The sequence below is a fragment of the Chrysochloris asiatica genome, unplaced genomic scaffold, assembly GCF_000296735.1.
Source record: "Chrysochloris asiatica unplaced genomic scaffold, ChrAsi1.0 scaffold00021, whole genome shotgun sequence".
NCBI lineage: Eukaryota > Metazoa > Chordata > Mammalia > Afrosoricida > Chrysochloridae > Chrysochloris > Chrysochloris asiatica.
Window position 1 is genome coordinate 4,923,656 of NW_006408539.1, and position 23,132 is coordinate 4,946,787.

At 37.5% G+C, this 23,132-nt stretch overlaps 1 protein-coding gene across 1 annotated transcript in view; it reads left to right on the forward strand.

Moving 5' to 3' along the window:
* DCC (deleted in colorectal carcinoma) overlaps positions 1-23,132 on the forward strand; it is a 1,585,944-nt gene that overhangs the window by 916,192 nt on the left and 646,620 nt on the right. The window contains exon 7 of the mRNA XM_006837499.1: positions 1,682-1,802. Coding sequence (XP_006837562.1) covers positions 1,682-1,802 — 121 coding nt within the window. The remainder of the gene's footprint in view (positions 1-1,681; positions 1,803-23,132) is intronic.

The window sequence follows — 23,132 nt, forward strand, 5'->3', positions numbered from 1 at the left end:
TATATATATACCAAATAATTAATACTTGTACAAATAAAGAAGGAGATTTTAGATTCATGTTCCTTATGTTTGAGATGCAGACATGGCCTTGTTAAAGATAACCCCTCATAAGCGAATTCTTCCAGACAGAAAGGGACTAGAACCAGGTATCCTGCAAGTCTAGACACAAGTTTTCTCCATGGCTTTATATACTGCCTCTCCTTGAATGCTTCTTCCACAATTTGTCAATGAACACTGTTGTAACCTCTTTGTGTGCATGTATGCTGGCATGCTGCAAAAGTTTTTAAAGAATAAATCTATAAACTATACCTTTGCATTGTTATCACCATTTGCCATTTTTCACTTTGGGTTACAAGTGTAATTAATTGGGAAGAAAGTACAAAAGGTAACAATTTTACCCTTTGAATGTCATACCAATTCATAAGTTACTTAAATGTAATGCTATTTCCATTACAACTAAATTAAAAATGAACTTCCTTTGGGCAACTTGAAATGTATTGTATATATCTGGAATATATATTACTTGAATATAAAAAAATATATTGAATGTCCTTAAGGGCACATAATAAAAAGTAACATTTACTTTTACTGTAGTTTGAATAATGTTCCTATAAATATGATTCATTACAATCAGCCCATTTAAATGTTTCTTTTCTTAAATTGAAAAAATTAAATATACCGTCTATACCTTGTTCACATTAAATTGTGCTTAGACATGTTCTCCCAATAGCTCCAGAAATCAGAGTCCTTGTCTGTGGTATGTGTAACACTTAATACAAATAGTAACTTATATGAGAATTGTTCATTAGAAGTTAGCCAACTTTATCTAGGAATTTTACATCAGCTGAGAACTGAGTACAAGACACTAAAAACAATTAAGAATTTCCCAAGAGGTAATATTTATCTCTTAATGACTTCAGGGTAAGTGATTTAGCATGTCTCACTTACTGAACTAATTCTTACACTAATATTGAAGATAAACTGAGTTTGTATAATTAAATGCTATCTCTAGATCAGTTTATCATCGTCCTTGAAAAAGATGGTGACTCAATTTATATAAAACAGGAGTTAGAATTGCTATATTTAATTTATGGATTACTGAAGGTGAACATTTTGGTTATGAAACCAGAATGACATGAGTATGAAATATTCATTATTCCCCTACTCTCTAAACGCCTGAAAGTATACATGTAAAAGCAATTACAATTTTAAAAAGATAGGCGGACATATTTCTGAGTAAACACCTTTGGAAAATATCCATCCTATATTACTTTCATTCAGAAACTTCGAAGGTCTGTGCTTTTGTTTCATTTTACCGTTTGTTCCCCAGTAGCTACTTAACCCAAACTCCATCCAGTAACAAGGGATAAGGTTGCATTTGGTAATAACCATTGTTTCTCCCAAAATGAATGAAATAATTTACTCTTTACTACACATTTCAATATTGAAGATAATGCATATTTTTCTGAGCATGTAATTCTCTGCAGAAGTATGTTAGCCCTATGCGTGTGAAGTCAGAAAAAGTCACATAGAATGCATAGCATATGTACGTGTGGTTGAGAACATTGATGGGAAATGTGCTTGGTTCTTTGGTAAAATTTTACTAATGTGTTGCCCATGTTCATTTTGCCAATTTTCAGCTTTTAAAAAAAGTATTTTACCTGGCTTTATTTCTCCCTAGGGAGGAAGCAACTTACGGATCTTGGGAGTGGTGAAGTCTGATGAAGGATTTTATCAATGTGTGGCAGAAAATGAGGCTGGAAATGCCCAGACCAGTGCACAGCTCATTGTCCCTAAGCCTGGTAAGATGCTGGGAATTCTACTCTAGAAAAGCAGCTATAATTATGGAAAATCCAAATCTGTGTTGATTCACCTACCTCAAGTCAATTTGAAATTGCTGTCATAGACAGTGTCATATCTATTCAGGCAATGTGTCCATGGTCCCAACTCCCATAAAGCCTATTGTATGAAAATTTGAGGTCCATACAATGGTTCGTAATAACAACAGGCACCACTTTTTTGCTAAATGCATCAAAACATTATTATTGTTATTACAGTATTATTATGCTAAACTTGTTCTAGTGCATCTGTTTTTTAATGGGTTTTATGCACACAAAAGTACACTTTATACTATATATATACTAAGATAAACCTTTAATACGCATTAGATATGAATGGTACTTAATTGTTCTGATTTATGTACAAATTTGACTAAAATAAATAGGAGCAAAATACATTCATAATCTGAGAACTGCTTGTATATAATATGGTGCTCTTACAATGTCCAAGTAATATAACATCCTGTTTCATAGAATATATCATGGACGTTAAATGGTACATAACTGTACTTGATCAAAGCGTGTATTTGTGTATTGATGATATATTCCTTCTAGAAATGAGACAAATATATATTCCTTTTTAAACTCTGCCCTTCCCATCTTGCTTTGCTGTGATGGTGGCTCTATAGCCACAGTGAAGCATGGAGGTCTCCCAGTGAGGGAATGGTCACATAAGCAATAAGGTCTCTGGATGTCTACAAAACTCTAAGTTATTGTTATTTGCCATTCTTTATGTCCTGAATTCCTCCCCTGAGTTTCACAGATGTATGGAACATACACAGACATGTACTTATACATACATATGTACATGAGGGAACTTAAAAAAGTTTGTGGAAAAATGTAATTCAAAGATAATTTTAATTCATATATCTATATCTGTATCTATTTATATTCACATGTTTGTATACACACATATATGCATATATATGTATATATGTGTGTGTGTATATATATATATATATATATAGTAATTGTTGTTTTTATGTGCCACGGAGTTGGTTCTGACTCATAGCGACCCTGCATAGGGTTTCCGAGGCTGTAAATCTTTACGGGTGCAGAAAGCCTCATCTTTCTCCTGTGGAACAGCTGGTAGTTTCGAACTGCTGACCCTGAGGTTCACAGCCTAATTCGTAACCACTACACTACCAGAGCTCCATATATACACAGACACACACACATGTGTGTTTGTGTGTATATATGTGTACTATGTGTGTGTGTGTATATATATATTTGTTGTTAAGTGTTGTCAAGTCGGTTCCGACCCATAGGGACCCTGAACAGGGTTTCCAAGGCTGTAAATCTTTACGGGAGCAGAAAGCCTCATCTTTCTCCAGCGGAACAGCTGGTAGTTTCGAACTGCTGACCTTGCGGTTCACAGCCCTATTCATAACTACTACGCTACCAGAGCTCCATATATGTGAGTGAGAAAGAGAGAGACTGAGAGAGAGAGAGAGAGAGAGAGAGAGAGAGAGAGAGACACCTGGTGTGGCTCTGTGGGTTAATTCACCAGACTACAAAGCCATTTGAACTGCAAGGTCAGCGGTTGAAGCTCACCAATTGCTCTCGGAAACCCTATACAGGGTTGCTATGGATCAAAACCAACTTGACAGCACTTAGAAACAACAACAATACACACACACACACACACACACATGCATGTATGTGTGTCCTGGTGTGGTGCTGCAGGTTAATATGCTGGACTGCAAAGTCGGTTTGAACCGCAAGGTTGGCAGTTCAAGCTCATCAGCCACTCCTCGGAAACCCTATGCAGAGTCACTATGATTCAGAACCAACTCGATGGCCCATAACAATAACAACAAACACATGTATATTAATGCACTGGAACATAAGGACGGTTTGAACTCCAATGTCAGTGGTTCAAATTCACCAGCCGCTCCTCAGAAACCCTATGCAGGGTTGCTATGAGTTGGAATGGACTCCGCGGCACATAACAACAATATATATATAAAGAGAGAGAGAGAGTCACTTATCTATATATACATACATACACACAGAGTCCTGGTGTGATGATGTGGGCTCATGTGCTGCACAACAAATTTACCCACCATTCCTTGGAGATCCTGTATAGTGTCACTGATGAGCAGCTGGTGAATTTGAACTGCCAACCTTACAGTTCAAACTGACCTTGCAGTCCAATGCTTATCCTTTAGCACCATAACAGGACTGTTATATGTATACAATCTATAGTTTTAAATCAACAGAAGTTGACAGAAAAATAATAGAAACTGTCTCTTGAAGGGAAAAAATGATTTTATTCTCTTCTTTTAGACTAGATTTGGATAATTAATCCTTTTTGCAATAGCTGATGAAGTTTTCAGTTTGTTTTGTAGTCTTTTGAAGGTTTAATATGGTGGTTTATTCAAAGCTGTTATAAATCTATATTAGATATGTTCATGTTAGACCCATAATAATGAAGTTCCTGAAAAAGCAGGGGTTTTGCCACTGCTGGTTAGATGCACTGACATGTAGCATTAAAGAAAGTAAGAAAGAATCATTCTTTTTTCTTTTAAGTAAGGACTGAGTCGTTGTTTGTATTGACCCAAATGGTTTCAGTAAAACAATAAATCCTGTCATGAAACATGTTCATATCATCTATTATATCCGTTTTAACTATTTTTCATTCTTCTTGATATGGTCTAATCTTTCCTCAATCTCTCCTTGCACTACATTTAAAAGAAAGCAACTGTGATACAAGAGACCTTGTCTCAATGTAACGCTCATGATTTAAAGTGTGACTATTCATTCCTTATGGTTTTGTGCATTGTCTCAATGTAACACTCATGATTTAAAGTGTGCCTATTTCGTCCTTATGGTGTTTTGCATTCCTAGCCTACTTTCTGAAGATTTTCACAATATTGCTAAAAAGATGACTTTGCACTTTTTTTCATTATTAAAATGAAAATGTAGCAACCGTACAACAGTCCCAGATGAGTCAAAGAACTTCCTAGGAATTAAGAAGGTCAATTGACCCTTGTTCAAAATCACTGATTTCTTTGGTGGACTACTATTTTTCACCTCTATTTAATGTGCTTTAAGTGTTAATGTAAATAATTCGTGAGACTAAGGACATTCTTCAGAAGCAGTAATGGACAAGTAGGAGAAAAGGAAATTAAAACTAGTGCCTCTCATGTGAGTTGTGTTTTATAAGCAGTACCCTCTCATGTTGTTGTTAAGTACCGTGGAGTCGGTTCCGACTCATAGTGACCCTGCACAGGCTTTCCAAGGCTGTAAATCTTTATGGGAACAGAAAGCCTCATCTTTCTCCCACAGAATAGTTGGTAGTTTTGAACTGCCGACCTTGAGGTTCGCAGCCTGATTCGTAACCACTACGCTACCAGAGCTCCTTGGCCATGTTTAACATACTACTGCCTGTTACAGGTACACCATGCAGATTAAGAGAATTCTGGTTAAACCTGATTTTCAGCTATGACCATAAAGCTGAGAAAAATGGGAGATACATACCCTGATATTTCCAGAGAGGTGTGAGATACGTCCTACTAGAACTTTCTAGGTGCTGACCTCACTGGCCCAGTAACCATTCTTGCAGTTGCCCATAGGGATGGAGGATGCTTTGTAGGGAGAGAATTCACAGTGTTTTCCTTTCTTATAAGTCAAGCAGAGAAGCCATTAAAGTCCCACGGAGAGAGGGTTAGGAAGGTACTAGCAAAATTAGGAGACTGGGAACTTCTTCTGACTGGGAGCAGTCTTGAGTTTCCAACAATGGCAGAATGAAAAAGAAGAGTCAACAGTGGGAAGAAGCCCTACTTCCACCACTGTGACACCAGTCTGAGAGCTGGACTGGGAGAAATCAGCACTGAAGTCATCTTGAAACGACTCTACCCAATAAATCCAGTCTGCTGGAGCTACCCCACCAAATGAGAGCAACATCGTTAGAGGGCAGGAGCCAGGATTGGACTGGGGTAGGGGCCAATCAGAATGGGTCTTGCCTACTTCAGAGAAGGATGCAATTAGAGGATTAATTACAAAAGGGGAACTCTGAAGAAATCACAGAAGAAGCTCATGGAAAAGAGGCAATGCCCTATATGACTAGACTTTTCTTTTTAACCATTTATTGTGAATTCAGTGAGGATTTGTAGAGCAGATCATTAGTTTTACATTCAACAAATCACATATTTTCTTTCATCTCAATGATTGCATTCCCCTCAACGTAACATCAGTTACCTAAATGCCTCCCTGTATTTCTTGTTTCCATTCCTTCTTTCATAGCCTTCTGAATTTTGTCCTTGGGTAAATCCTGCCCTTTTGTTCTCAAATCATTTACTATTCTACGGTGTCTGTACCTTTCTAGTACTGCTGCCCCCTCTATATAGCAATCTATTTTTGGGCTGAAAATTGCGCTTCAGAGATAAATTCAGTTCTAGACTTGAAGGGTGACCAAAAGCCATAGTCTTGAAGTTTCATCGGTCTCTGTCTGACCAGTAAGTCTGGTCTGTTGAGTTTTGTTTCTCATTTTCGACCACTCGATCCAGAACCTTCTAATGTGATTCCTTTCAGAACAGTAGCTATTGGCAACAAGTCACCATCTAGTTCTTCTGGTTCCAGATTGAGGAGACTAATGATCACATGGTCCATTAGTCCATTGGCTTAATTGTTTCCAAGTGGCTTCAATTTTCATCTCTCTTCTTTCTTCCCCATGGAGAGACCAATAGTTGCACCTTAGATAAATGCTTCTGAGCTTTTAAGATCCCAGGTGATACTCAGCAAAGTAGGATGTACAGCATTGTCTTTGGGGACTCTGTTATTCCAATTGGCCATGGTGCCCAAAGACGATGGTCCTGAACCCAGCAACTCATTCCCTCATTGCATTTGGTAATATCTAAGAAGTTTTCACAACTGGCCTTCCTGTATGCCTCACCACATTCATGGATATATTTGCAGCAAAAGTAAAATACCCATGTACAATTAGCCTCTATCAAACCTTTATATATGTGTGGGTATACTCCCACTCTAACCTTCTACACCTGTTCAGCCTGTATGTCTACTCATGTATTTTCTAGTTGTTGTTAAGTGTTGTCGAGTCATTGTTGACTCATAGCAACCCAGTGTAGATTTTCTGAGGAGGGACTGGTGAGTTTGAACTGCCAACCTTGTGTTTCAAACTGACTTTATGGTCCAGTGCTTAATCTACAACACCTCATGAGGACTCTGTATTTACCAGTGGGTCGCTGATATTGTAGGACTGTGAGCTTTTGAGAGCACAAGCTACAGAAAATAGCATTGTCTTCAATCCAAGTCTACTGTCCCCACTCTAACCCCAGAGGAGTCCTAGCAGACTCAGCTCACTAGATACAAGAGAGTTAAAAAATAAAAATAAAATACAGGCGATGGTGTCGCTGTCCTCTTCTGTATTTTTGGTCTCAGGTCTACTCTGAGAGTTAAGGAGAAACTTTAAATTGAATATTAGGTTGATGTTTTAGTTTATATCCCACTGGATTTATTGTTGTTTTAACACCTGAAGATAGTGTTGCCGTTGTTAAAGGCCATCAAATCAGTTCTGACTCATAACGACGCTATGTAGGGTTTCTGAGAAGGGGTTGGTGGGTTTGAACTACCAACCTTGAGGTTCTAACTGACCTTTTGGTCTGGTGCTTTTAAAAATATATTAATATGACCCTATGGTGAGAGGGTTGGCCCAGATTGTTACCAGGTATGGAAAGAGAACTCTGAGTGTGTGTTGGACAGTGGATGACAGAAGGAAGATAAAGCTCTTTGCTTTCACTACTCTAGTAATTCAGTTCATTTAATAAACTGATTATAGACATTGCATTTCATTTATGCTGGGGAAGGTCGGATTTTCTCTTAACCTTTATTAACACCTTACATTCAACTTGGGCTCTGATTCATTTAAGTCTATGTACCCAGAAAGAGACAAGACTCCTCTCAGAAGAAATGTCATTTACTTCCTCACTTTAGCCAGCCGGGAAATGTCTTGGTAATCCATTGTTCTTCCATCTAGATGTTAAAATGTTAGTAGATTCTGCCTTCTTGGTCAGTGTTTATTGTATTTGGCACTGGGATTAGAGTGAAAGTAAAAGAAAATGAAGACAAAAATCCCACAGCGTGATAGGACACCATTGTGGCAGACTTACATTCCCCCTTATAAATGATGGATTGCTTTTTCCTGGCTATTTAATCAGGTCTTCAAATAATGCCTCTCCGATTGCTCAGAGATGCAAGGCACGCTATGTGCACAGATGGTGGGGAGGCCAGCTATAAATATAAATTAAGCAACAAGGCTGACCCTGGTGGAAAGAACATAGCCCTCTCTGTTTAAGATTTAACAATAAATGGTCGCCATACATTTTCAGGCACTTTGTGGACCCTCATTGCCCAGCTGGTTAGCTTTGGCCTGTCCACAAGCTCTTAGCTGAGAGTCACTCTTGGCAAACACACCAATCTGCTTCTCACTGAAGCACAGACAATGACCTATTAGAGTCACTGTCCATTGTTGGATGGGATTTACATAAGCCTAATGCAGTTTCAACCTAGTCTTTTATATATAGTTATCTGCTCCATATTCAGCAATTAGTGACTTGGGGAATAAAGTAAATATCATCTACTAAATTAAACAGAGCTAATGACTTGTTTACTCTCCAGAAAATAAATTTTGGGGAAATGTTTTAAATGTGTGCTATGCAATATGCCAATTAAAAAGGGTTTCTTGAGGTAAAGAGCAAAATCAATGGTGTTTAAAAACCATCCTGCTGTGGTAGGTTCTATCAAAAATGGGCATTTCTGACATTGTAATACCATAGGCAAGGTTCCAGACTGCTGCATATCTCTCTCTGAATATAACACAAATGCACATGCATATGAACATGTACACACATATACGTCCACCTGCACACTTACAAAGATTGCACAATGGTTTTGTGTATATCCCACTCCCAAAACAAACAACAAAGAGCTAAAAACAAAAAACAGAGGAAACAGAAGCAAATACTGTTGAATGACGATGCATGGAGGGGATTGTAATCATTGCAATGAAACAATGAGTATAAAACCAATGCTGTCCCATGTAAACTATCTTTCAATTCATAATAAAAATTTTAACTTAAAAAAAAACTGCATAAACACCCAAAATGCTTAGCCATATAATATAATTGTGGTGAGTAGAATTTAAAACAATTTAGCCAGTTATTGAACAGTATCATTAATAGAACACGCAAGGAACGTTTTGCTCAAGACAATTAAAAAATGGCTGCAACAGTACATCAAATCCCTCTTGGACTGCCAGAAATTGAAGCTGGATTCAGAAGAAGGTATGGAAATAGGGATATCATTATTGATGTCAGATGGATCTTGGCTGAAAGCAGAGGATACCAGAAAGATGTTTACTTTTTCTTTGTTGACTATGAAAAGGTTTTCTACTGTGTAGATTATTACAAAACTATGGACAACATTGCAAAGAATGGGTATTCCAGAACACTTGATTGTGCTCATGAGGAACCTAAACATAGACCAAGAGGCAGTCATTCAGCAGAACAAAGGGATTATTTAATGGTTTAAATATCAGGAAATGTGAGCACCAGGGCTGTATTCTTTTACCATACTTATTATATCTGTATGCTGAACAAATAAACCGGGAAGCTGGATTATATGAAGAAAAGTGGGACATCAAGATTGGAGGAAGTCTCATTAACAACCTGCAATATGCAGATGATACTACCTTGCTTGCTGAAAGTGAAGAGAACTTAAAATACTTACTGATGAAGATGAAAGACCACAGTATTCAGTATGAATTGCACCTCAATGTAAAGAAATAAAAAAATCTCACAAGTGGACCAATAAATAACATCATGATCGATGGAGAAAAGACTGAAGTTTTCAAAGACTCATTTTGGACCCACAGTGAACACTCATGCAAGCAGCCATCAAGAGATCAAAGGATGCATTGCATTAGGCAAATTTTCTGCTTAAGACCTCTTTAAAGTGTTCCAGAGCAAAAATGTCAGTTTGAGGACTAAGGTGCACCTGACTCAAGCCATGGTATTATCAATAGTCTCATAAGCATATGGAAGTTGAACAGTGAATAAGGAAGACCATAGACAAATGGATGCATTTGAGTTATGGTGTTGGAGAAGAATATTGACGGTACCATGGCCTTCCATAAGAACAAATAAATCTGTGTTGGAAGGCAGTATAGCCAGGATGCTCCTTAGAAACCAGTATGGCAAGATTTCATCTTTCATGCTTTCAACGTGTTATCAGGAGGGACCAGTCCATGGGGATGAACATTATGTTGGTAAAATAGAGGCTTGGTGAAGAAGAGAAAGACCCCTAACAAGATGGATTGGCGCAGCGGCAGCAGCAGTGGACTCAAGCATAACAACAATTGTGAGGATGGTGCAGGACCGGGCAGTGTTTCATTCTGTTGTGCATCAGGTCACAACAAGACAATTGATGGTGCTCGTATTCATCTTCTGAGAACTGAGAAGAAGAGTTATGATTTGTTTTGCTTTTATTTTGTTTGGTTTTGCTTCCTGTGTTGTGGTTCCAAATGAATGAGATCCACTAGCGGTTCCAAGTTCACTATTTAGTGCGTAGCCCAGCCAAACTATGGAGAATCCATGTGTCAGGTATTAGGAAAACAGAGAGTTTTAGTAGTCAGATTTGCAAATAAATAAATTAAGTTAGCATCAAGTTAGCACAATGAAAATTGTGACCAATCAGCAAACTGGAATGTAGAGAGTTATAAACTAAGAAGAGTTTGGTGACTGGGTAGGTAAGTCAGCAGTTACTTGGCACTGAGAGGGTGCTAACGTAGAAGGGAGGATAAGATGGATTTAAGAGTTCACAATCAAATGGGCTCTGCTTTTGTTACAATCATTCCAGTTTCTTAGCCACACTGTTTCCTGGCAGAGACCTGAAATGGAAGGTAATTGAAAATAACTGTCAGGTGGAGGGGTTGAAAGCTAGGGGACTGGAAATGCAGCTATGACTATGGCACAGGTAGTTTGGAACATTTTCAATTAAGCAACCAAAACATTGAAGGTAGAATAAAGATGACATGGGAAGAAATGATGGATTCTTCATACCCTATCATGTACAAATCAACTGTGGGGAAAATCCATATGATCACCAGTAGAATACATACTACTAAAAATGTTTGCTTAAATGTAAATTTGCTTAAGCAAGATAACAAATGATGCCTTCCATAGAAGCAAATATAGACTATATGTTTAATGTTAACATTGGATATTGTCTAATACAGGTTTTATTTCCCCCCCTCCAAAACAGGTGATAAAAGAGACTTGCATTGTCGTAGGGAAGGGTCTTTCAGTCATAGACACTTAGAAAATTGTGAGCTGTTATCAATTACCTATCCTCAGTTGAAAAAGTCTACTGATTGCAAATGTCAAAATTTTTAAATATTTTGTTAAGGTGGTGGTGGTTATGTGCCATGGAGTCAGTTCCGACTCATAGCGACCCTGTAACAGGGTTTCCGAGGCTGTAAATCTTTACGGGAGCAGAAAGCCTCATTTTTCTCCCACAGAACAGCTGGTAGTTTCAAACTGCTGACCTTGAGGTTTGCAGCCCGATTTGTAACCACTATGCCACCAGAGCTCCTTTGTTTAGGTGTAGTATATCTTATAGCCTCTTGTTGCTGCTAAGTGCCATTGAGTCGATTCCAACTCATAGTGACCCTGTGTAGGATTTCTGAGGAGCAGCTGGTGGATTTGAACTGCCAAACTTTTGGTTCACTGTGCACTGCTGATCCTACAGCTTCATATCATGAGTTCTCTGATAGCCTAGGATTAGTGAAAATATTCAGATCTGACCATGACCACGAAGGTGTACATGCAAAGTCTTTTAGATCTGTTTTTGTGAGTTGTTATCAATATGAGAAGAGTATTTAGAAATGCAAATGCACAATCGGTTATGGTGTTGTTGTTATGTGCCATGGAGTGGGTTCCAACTCATAGTGACTCCGTACAGGGTTTCCGAAGCTGTAAATCTTTACGGGAACAGAAAGCCTCATCTTTCTCCAGCAGAACAGCTGGTAGTTTCGAACTGCTGACCATGAGATTAGCAGCCTGATTCGTAACCACTACGTGCTGGTTATAAACATATATATTTATAGAGTAAATGTAAATTATTATAATTTTTTTTTTTACTAAATGTTGACTTTCATATAGTAACATCAGTGGATTTTTGTGAAGCAATAAAAAAATTGGACAATTCATTTTTACACTTCACTGATCTGTTAGAATTTAATTTGTCCGTGTAATAGCATCTAAGTAACTCTGTAAGAGAGAATGTAACTAAAGACAAAGGGGGTGTACTTCTTAATCTAATGTTAGTCAGTGGCTTTCAATTAAATTAAATTATTGTCTCAATAGGAAAAGGATTAAAAAATTATAATCAAACCCACTGTTATCAAGTTAATTCCAACTCACAGTCATTCTATAAGCAGAATAGAACTGCCTTAGGGTTTCGAAGGCTCTAGGTTTTTATGAAAACAGACTGCTTTATCTTCATTTTTTTCTCCTGAGGAGCAGTTGGTGGTTTTGAACTATTGACATTCAGGTTTGCAGACAAGCACATCAAACACTGCACTACCAGTGCTCCTTATAAAAAGAGTTACTACAATTTAAATGGACTCCTGGTGTGGTGCACCGGATCAGCATTGTACTGTGAACCACAAGGTCGGTAGTTCAAACATACCAGCTGTTCCTTGGAAACACAACACAGGGTCAGTGTGAGTTGGAACTGACTTGACTGCACTTACCAGAAACAACTTTTTTTTTTTTTTTGCAACTAAAAGGGTAAAGAACCAATCCTTTCAAGGTGTTTGTTTACTTCACAGGATATGGCCATAAATTTATTCATTCTGTTCAGAATTTATTTTTTCCTGTCAAGGTAAAAGAAAATAAGGAAAATAATCCCCTGAGACTAAGGTCCTAGTCATCCTTCAGGCCTGAAACTGAACTCGCTTCCATGGCTCAACTTTTAGCCAAACAGTAGACAGACCTACATGGTGAAAACCAACAGCAGGAAGAGACCCACTCTTCAGAAAAATCAACCATAGGACATCAAAAGGGCAGCACTTACTCGGGATAAAACTCAGAAGGCAAGAATAGATAGAAAGAAGGACAAATGGAAACATTAAACACAGGGAGGCAGGGAGTTGGGTTACATTGTGGAGACTGTACTTGATGTTACAAAATAAAATGTGCATGAGTTGTTAAATAGAAAACCAATTTGCTCAGTAAACTTTCATTCTGAACACAATAAAAAGTTTTAAAAAGTATTGAGAGAAATCATTAAATAATCTGTTTTTTGGTTTTGTTTTTAATTTTCTACCTCAAAGATTCTTTTCCCTTAAAGAAATACTGAACCAAGCCTGCCACTTTCCCTGAGGTGTTCACTGGTGGTCTAAGTGTAGCATATTTCAGTTATTTGATCTTTTAACATTATTTTCTCCTACTCTATGAGATGTGTCTATATTTCATCTCTACATCCTTGTCTGGTTTACTTCTAGACATTTAAGTATCTATTGGAAAATAGCCTATATTTATGCGTAGAGTCTTAGACAATATTATTTAACCTTTCCAAGGCTCCCTTTCTTCCACTGTAAAGTGCAGTAGATAATTGTCTCAAAAACCAAATGCAATAAATGTATGTAAAAGGAACTTATAGACTGTAAATTGCTACATAAGTGTTCCCTATTTTCTGTCATCTATTGCTTTTTGTTTAGTTTCAAGAAAGATAGTAGACCTTTATTGGCATGGATAAAATAGTAGCTTTCTTCTAGCACATTTTGCTTTCCTCCAAGGAAGTAATTGGAATCCTGGTGTGGCATTGCAAGATAAACACTAGACCACAAGATCGGTTTGAACCTCAAGATCAGCAGTTCAAACTCACCAGCTGTTCATTGGAAGCCCAATGCAGGTTCCCTATGAGTTGGAACCGACCCCAAGGCACTTAACAACAACAACAAGTGAAATAAATGGAGTCCTAGTGTGACACTGTAGGATAAGCAATGGACCCCAAGGTCGATTTGAACTGCAAGGTCAGGGGTTCAAATTCACCTTATACACCTTATACAGGGTGTCTATAAGTCTGAATGGACTTGATGGCACTTAAGAAGAGCAACAAAGGAAATAATTAAGAAACAGAGGTTTCAAACACAGTGTCCATTCAGAATTCAGGTTTATATCTCAATGGACATGATTAAGGGAAAAATCACCTCAAAATGACTGCTAGTGGAAAGATTTGCAGTGAAGGTTGCAGATGACAGTTTCATGATTTGTTCATTCCAGTTTTATGTAGGCAGAGGCTTTTCAGCAAATAAAGGCTTGTCATTCACCTTGTCCTTCGTTCAGCATGAGCTTCAAGTAGGGAGAAAGCTCAGTACTAATCAAGAGGATATGGTTGTATGGCAGACTTTGAAATTAGAAATAAATTCTGCAGTAATATGAAGTATATTGAGACCAGTGATAGCTATAAATCCGTACAATATGAAAGACTGGATAGATTCATAAATATTGATCACATCATACCTCACTGGCAAATATACCAAAGCATTTTTTTATAACTTTTTTTTAAGCTCTCTAAAAATAGAGAAATGGAAAAGAAGAATCTTGCTTTTAACTTTGAACCCAAATGAACTTGTACATGTTCTATTTTTACCTCTTACCTATAAATGACTATTTGATTAGAAGGGTGTGTGTATGTAAATAATCTTTCTAATATAGTAGTAGTAGTAAAATTTAAATTGTCCACTTAAATAATTAGTAGGAGATACATAAAATTTAATAGCGAAATTTTGTGGCCATTCTGGCTCAGAGTGACCCTGTAGCAAGCTGCAACCGAAACTACTAGTTGGTTAAGCTACAGTTATCCACTGTCATCTTTAGATTGGATCTGGTTTTTGCAGGGCAAGATTTGTGAATGAAATTAAAATATGATAAGTATGTTTATATAAACAAGTTACACAGAAACCGAAATTAATCTATCTCTATCTGTATATCTATATTTAAAATGAAAATGACGTACTGAATTATTTTTTGTATCAGAAATTAAAATATATGGACTCAAAAGACATCAAACGTCAGCAATATAAGAGTAAGGCAAAAAGTATTGATGCCATGGTTCTAACTGATACATACAAGGTTTTATTCCAAACAAAATGTGTCTAAACATGTCTCTGTGATTAGTGGATGGCTGCTGACAATTTCTCTCAGTAATACACTTGTCTTAGTTTCTTCAGGATGTCTTATAAAACAAACAAACAAAAAAAGGATTATTTTTGTGTCATGGAAACAATGATTTTGAGGTCAGAGCTCTATCAAATTTTTAACAAAACTTTTGTGGACACCTTCCCAAATCATTGAAGCTTTGTAACTAGTTCATGAAAATGCTGCCCCAAATATAAAAATAGGTTTTAAATGACTCAAGCATTTGATGGAATGTCAGAAAGATCCTAAATATGAGACAAAAGAGAGAAGACTCATCCTTGACAAATGAGAAAACTATGGCTGAAATTTGAAGACCTTAGCAATACCATTGATTCAATAGCTACTGAAGTTGGGATCTCACATGGTTTGACATTTTTCATTAAGCATATATCTATGCCTCAGCAAGCATTCAGGTAGATGGATCCTATCTTAGGCCTGGTTTTCTAGAGAAGCAAAACCAGTGAAATATATATACGTATATTGTTGTTGTAGTTAATGCCATTGAGTCGGTTCCAAATCATAGCTACCCTGTATACAGGGGTTTCCGACGAGCAAGTGGTGAGCTTCAACCACCGACCTTGTGATTTAGTCCAGAGCACAGTGTCACATCAGGACTCCATGTATATCTATTTAAAATTTAATGAGGTTTGCTTTGTATTCTAAAATATGGTTTTGGAAGAGAAGATGTGCTGTGCTGTTTTGAAGGGTGGGTTGTGTATATCTACAAGGTTAAATTGGTTGATTGTTTAGTTTAGATCATCAGTATCTTTGTTGACTATATTTGTAATGATATGTAAAAGTCTCTTAATAATAATGCGTTGTTGTTGTTATTGACAGTGCTGTTGAGTCTGTCTGACTCATAGTGACCCTCTATTTGATTTCCAAGGAGTGGCTGGTGAGTTTTAATCACTGATCTTGCAGTATAAACAGATCTGTGATCCAGTGTTTATGCTACAGTGCCACATTGTAGAACTGTCTGTCTCTTTTATGTATTTTGGAACTCGGTCATTGGGTGAATAAACACTTATTATGGTTATGTCCTCATGGTAGTTTGGCACCTTAATCTAATGCCCTTCGTTTTCTCTTATTAGTGCCCGGGTGGTGCTATGGGTTAAGCATTAGACTGCAAACTCAAATGTCAGCAGTTCAAATGTACCAGCCACTTCATGGAAGAAAGGTTTTGCAGTCTGCTTCCAGAGAGAATTGTTGTTAAGTGCCATCAAGTTATTTCAACTCCTGGTGACCCTATATAGGGTTTCCAATGAGCAGCTAGTGGGTTTGAACTGCCAACCTTGCAGTGGCAGTCCAGTGCTTGTCCTACAGCACCACACCAGGACTCTGCATAGACAAGAGCAGCCTTGGAAATGCAGTGGAACACTTCTAGTCTGTCCTACGGGGTCACTGTGCGTTGGAATCAACTCAGTGAGAGTAGGTTTCATTTGGATTTTTTGGTTTCTTATAACACATTTGAGTTAAAGACTATTTTATCCCAGAGTATTATTACTACTTTTTTTTTTTCCTTAAAGTTTTTATTGTAAATTGAGTGATAGTTTATATGGGAGAATATCGGTTTATGACTTAACCTATTGTATTTTGTTTCATTGCAATGATTGCAATCCCCTCTGTTCATCATCTGTTAACAGCATTTGCTTCTATTTCTTCTGTTTTGTTTTTGATGTACACAAAAACACGTAGGAGTATATAATCATTTAAACAAGCAAAGGGCACAATCTGCAAGCCTGCCTCCTGGCCACCAGCTCTCAGTCTTGCTCTTTCCATGAGTCTAGAGTCATCAGTTGCTCTCTCTCTCCATGTTATAATCTCTGCCTCCATCTCTGGTGTCACTGCGTCTGTCTCTGGTTCGGGTCTCTCATTCCATTCATGCTTTCTTTTCTCTTGATGGTCCTAGGATCCTAGGATCCTGTAATGTAAGGTTAACTATTTCCCCCTTTTCATTACACATTGTCTACCTTTGCAGTTGTGACAATCACAGTGTCATAATAAAATTACTCACTATTGAATCAAATTAATCCTATCCCCATTTCCTGTCACCAGACCCAGCTAGACAAGATGAAAACTATTCAGTGTGGATTCTACCTTCCCCTGAACACTCTAAAACTGACCCCCTCTTAAAAACTTGTAAGCTAGCCACTTTGTGCCTTTATGTTGTTGTTGTTAAGTGCCGTCGAGTCGGTTCCGACCCATAGCGACCCTGTACAGGGTTTCCGAGGGTGTAAATCCTTACGGGAGTAGAAAGCCTCATTTTTCTCCCGCTTGTGCCTTTATAGTCTCCCCCATATTAGGTAGACAATATCTAAGTTGCTCATCCCTATCAAACTTGTGTATAAAGGGGATAGGTTTGATCCTTGATGTGAAGACTCCTTTCCTCTTGTATGGTAATTTAAGGTACTACATCTATAAATATAGGTCATACTGTTTGCTTGCTATAAAATTTTCCATTCTTTGATTTTTTTTAGCATATTTATATCTTAGTGTATAGGGTGTGTCTCTTATAGGCACCATATTAATAAATCATGTTGTTATTGTTTTTATCTAGTCTGCCACATTGTGTCTCTTGATTGGTGCATTTAATCCATTTACATAAAGTATGATTAATGATTGGCAGGAATTCATTGCTGTTATTTTGTGATACTTTGTTATTTTAAAATGGTGTTAACAGTTTCTGTGTCCCTCTTATTTTTTTGTGCTGACTTCTTTTTTTATATGGATATTTTTTACCTGTTGTTTTTTTATATTTATTGAATCTTGTTATATTTTTGTGTTTATTTTGGTAACCAGATTTATTAATTTTATTTATGGTTACCCTGAAATCTGCTTTTATCCTCTAAAATTCAAAACAATCTGGTATATCTTGAAATCCCCTTGATTTTCTTTCCATGTGAAAGTTCTATGAGTACATTTTTATTCCCTCTGTTTGTTTTGAAGTTGTCAGGATTTACCGTTTAACACCTCTGGTTCCCTGTAGTCAGTTTTGTAGCTTTATTTTACTTTTGAAAACTATTTATCTGACATGGCATCTGGATGATGCTGTCAGTGTGGCTTTACCTCAGTTGTTGTCTGACATCATTGGTTATCTATTTGAAGGATTTCCTTTATTATTTCTTGTAATGGTAGTGTGGTTTTTATAAATTCCTTTCATTCCTGCTTATCTGGAAATGTTTTAGTTTCACCATGATTTTCAAAAGACTATTTTGCTAAATGACCTTGCATGATTTCTGGTTGACAAATATTTTCATTCAAGATTTTGTGTATGTCATCCTATAACTTATGCATGATTTCTGACAAGAAATTAACACTTAGTAAAATCATGCCCCTTTTCAAGTGATATTTCATTTTACCAAGCTGCCTTCAGATTTCTTTCTTTGTCTTTGTTTTGAAAAATTTATTAGGATATATGGTGGATGAATTCATTTTGGGATTCATTGGATTTCTTGGCTGATAACCTCCTTCTTACTTTTTATATTTGGGGAGTTTTATGCCAATATATCTTCAACATTTCCTCTGTACTTTTTTCTCTTCCTCTTCTACAATTACCATTGCACATAAATTATTCCTCTTGAGTATGTCTCATACAATTCTTAGAATTTCTTCATTTCATTTGCTGATAGTTTCTCAAACAAATTAATATCAAGAGATTTGTTCTCAATTTTTTGATTCGTTTATTAACTCAATTTTATATTGTATTACCTATTTCTGCTATCTTATTGCTAATCTTCTGTATGTCTATTTGTAGTTTTTGTTTGGTTTCTAATTTTCTATTGAGCTTCTATTCCTGTATTGTTTTCCTGAAATTTTCTAGGTGTTTTTTCTGTATTTTCCTTGATATCTTTGAGTATTGTAAACATAAACCTTTTAATTTCTTCTCAGGCATTTCTATTAATTTTTTTTTTCCCTCTGGAAGGCTTTCTTTCTATTTATTTTGTTCATCTGTCCACAAGGAATTGAGATGTTAGTTATTTATATACTTATTGGGAGCACTGTAGCTCTGTAAGATAAGCACTGGACTGGTAAACACACAGGTCAATAGTTCAAACACTCCAGCTACTTCACAGCAGAAAGATGAGACTTTCTGCTCCTGTAAATATTTGTAGACTCAGAAACCCTATACAGGTCATTATGAGTCAGGATTGACTCAATGGCACTAATAACAACAGTGATATATTTATTGACTAGCTGTCTATATTCATATGCTTTGTCCTGATTTTTGTTTTCTTTTGTTTTGATATGTCAGGATGGGCAGAGTGAGTGTACTCTGTTGCTCACTAGTCCAGCAGCATGGGAGCACATGCCACCTGTCACTAGGTGGACAGGGCAGTGGAGGTTGGGGGACTGGAGGTGTGTGTGCAGCCACTGGTTGTCAGTCTGCACTGATGTTTGCCAGATAGGTGGGTGGAGTGGAGCTGAGGGGAAAGGGAGATTTATATGGCAATCACTAGGTGAAATCTCAGCAAGGGTTGAGGGTGGCTCAGGCCTGGAAACGGGGGGAAGCAGAGGGAAAGGGAAAGCATGCTTCTCTGTTTACAGGGTGTGGGTGACAAGGTATTCCCCATAGACTACGGCCACCAATCAGGATCTGACACTGACAAAATATGAGGAGTAATATGGCTGCCCAGGTGGGGGTCTTCCCACTGATACTTCGTGAATGCACTATTCCGGGTGTGCCACCCAGCCTAATGGTCAGGGACTACCATTACTGAACAGTTTTATCCCTGGTCTCAGGTGGTCACCAGGATCCCTGGAGCTCTTTTTCACCTTTTTTAGATCCAGTTCACGCTCAGCTCACTTGCTTCACTCCAGGTTTGAATGAATAAACAATCTCTCTATTTCCCTGTGGGAGTTCCTGTGCTCTTCACCCAGGTCACGATGATTGTTTTGCTTTAAGATGATCATGCTGTGCTGTGCTGACTGGCAGGACACCTCTGATCATAACTCGCTTTCTTTACGATTTTCATTCAGTTTTCCAGTATTTCCATCATATCAGTTTCTCTTAATTTCTTGAGTTTTTGCTAAAGGGGAGACATGGCTAAAGGGCCAAGCCCTCATCTTAGATTATATCCTGTCTTTGTATTTTCTGTTAAGAAATATCTACCAAGAATCTATTGATGACCTCAACTTTTCTTGACAATATTCACAAAACATATTTCTTTCATTTAGTTGAGTCTTTGCTATGCACATGTTGTAAAACCAAACCTGTTTCTGTAGAGTCAATTCTAACACATAGCAATGCAATAGGACAAAGTAGAAGAACGCCATAGAGTTTCCAAGGGTTGTAATCTTTATGGAAGCAGACTGTCACATTTTTCTCCCATGGAGTTGCTTTTGGGTTCAAACCACTGAACTTCTGGTTATTGGCCTAGTGTTCCTATACATATATACATATATTGTTCTTATGATTGTTAAGTGCCATCAAGTCGGATCTAATTCATAGCGACCCTCTTTAGGATTTCCAGGGAGCAGCTGTTAGGTTTGAATTGCTGACCTTACAGTTCAAACCGACTTTGCAGTCCAGTGCTTTGTCCTACAGTGCTACACTAGGATTCCTACATATATAATAAAGCATATGGAAATCCTTGTAAATTCAAAAATGATCCTTTCTCAAAATACAATACATATCATTATAAAGTAAAAAAAGTTACATAGAAATGTTAGTTTCCCAAGTTTCTTTTGTTGCTATTGTTGTTATTTTTCAAGTCCTATTTCTTTTCAAATAAAGATCAAACAGATAATCTGGTCATATCGTGTTTGGTTCTGAAAGAGGTCACCTGACTGTATGGGCATGTGAATAGAAATGTACAAAAGCAGAATTGTCTATTTTAAATAGAGAAACACTTTTCCTCCCTCTGAATTACCTCCTAACAATATGGCATTTATTTGTAAAAGCATTTGTTTGCTATGTACTGAATTTTATATCCCTCTCTTGCCTTGTCTTCTTGACTCATAAACAGAGATGCAGGATAACAGATTTTGTGGGCAAAACATAAGTCTGTCAATCACATGCATTCCAGGTCCAATTTTTGGCATACAGACCACCTATTGGCTTTCATATTTGAGTTTGCTTCTTAATTTTTAATATAAACTATTGAACTCAGTTCTAGTCATATATTTTAGGGTTTTAACATGCTTGTGTGGATATAATAAGGTGACTCTTTGACTCTTGATGAAATCGAGTTGAGAGAAGTTGTAAATACCTTTTTACTTTTTCGGATCAGGAAAAATAACAATGGGACATCATAACCCTCATCCCATGTATGTAGTATCTGTGCACATAAGACAGTATGCTATAAGTTTGCTTTTGTTTTTTCCTGGATCCAGGTGTTAAGTGATTGCTCAAGCTTCTAGTCTAAAAGGGAAGTTTGATATAAAACAAATCATTACCATGAAGTACCAGGAGTATATCAATGCATGGTAGCATAAGGGAAGGCTTAAACAACTTTTTGTATGAGAATCAGAGGAAATTATTACTGAGGATATGACATTTTTGCTGAGATGAAATTTGAAAGAAGAATATGAGTTTTCTAAACTGTCATGAAAGGCAAAGAAATGGCTGGCAGAAGAACTATTACATACAAAATATAGGAACTTCGAACAGAAACAGACATCCTTTCAGAACATTAGTGAGAGTTTACTAATGTTGAAGAAAGATGCAGGAGCTGGGTCATATACTTTAGAATATTCAAAGAAAGTTGAACTTTTTGTCGAGTCTGTGAACGATAATTAATGACTGGCAGGAAGTGATTGGCTGACCTCTGTTTGTGTTCTTCAGGGTAACTCTAGAAACAGTCTAGATGATAACTTTAAAAGCAGAGACAAGACAGAAAGCAACAAAACTAGTTGAGAAGGTCTAGTATCAATAGGGTAGTCAAGAGAAGAAGAGGCCATCTACTACAGAAAATCAGGAAGAGTGAGTGAACATAAGAAGGTTTTCAACACTTAGAGACTGCTACTAGTAGATGATCAAATGTGATAGAGAGAATCGGAATCTTGGGAAGTTCTAGACTCTGTGGGGCTCTGCAGGATAATGTGCTGGACCACAAGGTCGGTTTGAACTGCAAAGTCAGCAGTTCAAACGCACCAGACACTCCTTGGAAACCCTAGACAAGGTAGCTATGAATCGGAACTGACATGATGGAACTAACAACAATTTAATGGAATAGATGGCAAAATCATTACTTAAGACAGGAGAAAACCCAGCATAGGGACACAAGCTGAACACTCCAAAATGACCATACCAACGTCACCTCAAAACCATGTCTCCTGTCCCTCCCCACTTCTCTTGCTATCTAGGAAGCTGCAGATAGCCCCGCCTCTAGCTATCCAGGGTCACTATGAGTTGGAATAACTTGATGGAAGTGAATTTGATGAGCAATTAGAATCCCTGGATGGTACAAATTGTGAATGTTCTTGGCAGCTCAGTGGAAGGCTGGATGTTCTAGTTTAACCAGAACTGCGTTGGGAGAAAAACCTGTAGATGTACTTCTGAAAAACCAGCCAGTGGAAAACCTCATGGAACAACGTTCGACTCTGACACACATGCAGCCACTATAAGTCAGTATCCATTTCATGGCAAGAGGTTTTAATGACTATTTAAGAGAGTTCTCTTGTCAGGCCCTTTACAATTTGCAGGAAATACAAAGAAGACCAAGACATAGGCCTCAGTAACATATCACCCAGGCTCTTTTTGTCAAAATGCACTTAAATCATTCCTCCTGGGTGTCGGGTATTAGTACCAGAAGAGAAAAGCCTTCTGAGTATGTAGGTGTGGAGAGATCGAGAAAATGACCAGAATTCACTCCAAGAGACATTAGTTTATTACTAAAAAGAGAATTAAAATGATTGTTTACCAACAAGGGAGTTTACCTTCAAAGGTTGAAACACAGATGTGTCCAGTGGCAGTTGACTGGATTGTGAAGTTTTTCTGAGCAGAGGCTAGGGTCTTTTGATATCATGGGGTATTCACAAATGTAAGGGCAGTTAAAGGTGGTATGTGTAACCTGGAAAAGATAGGAAAACACCCAGGTGCCTGGCTGTCGGTCCCCTCCTAGAGAAC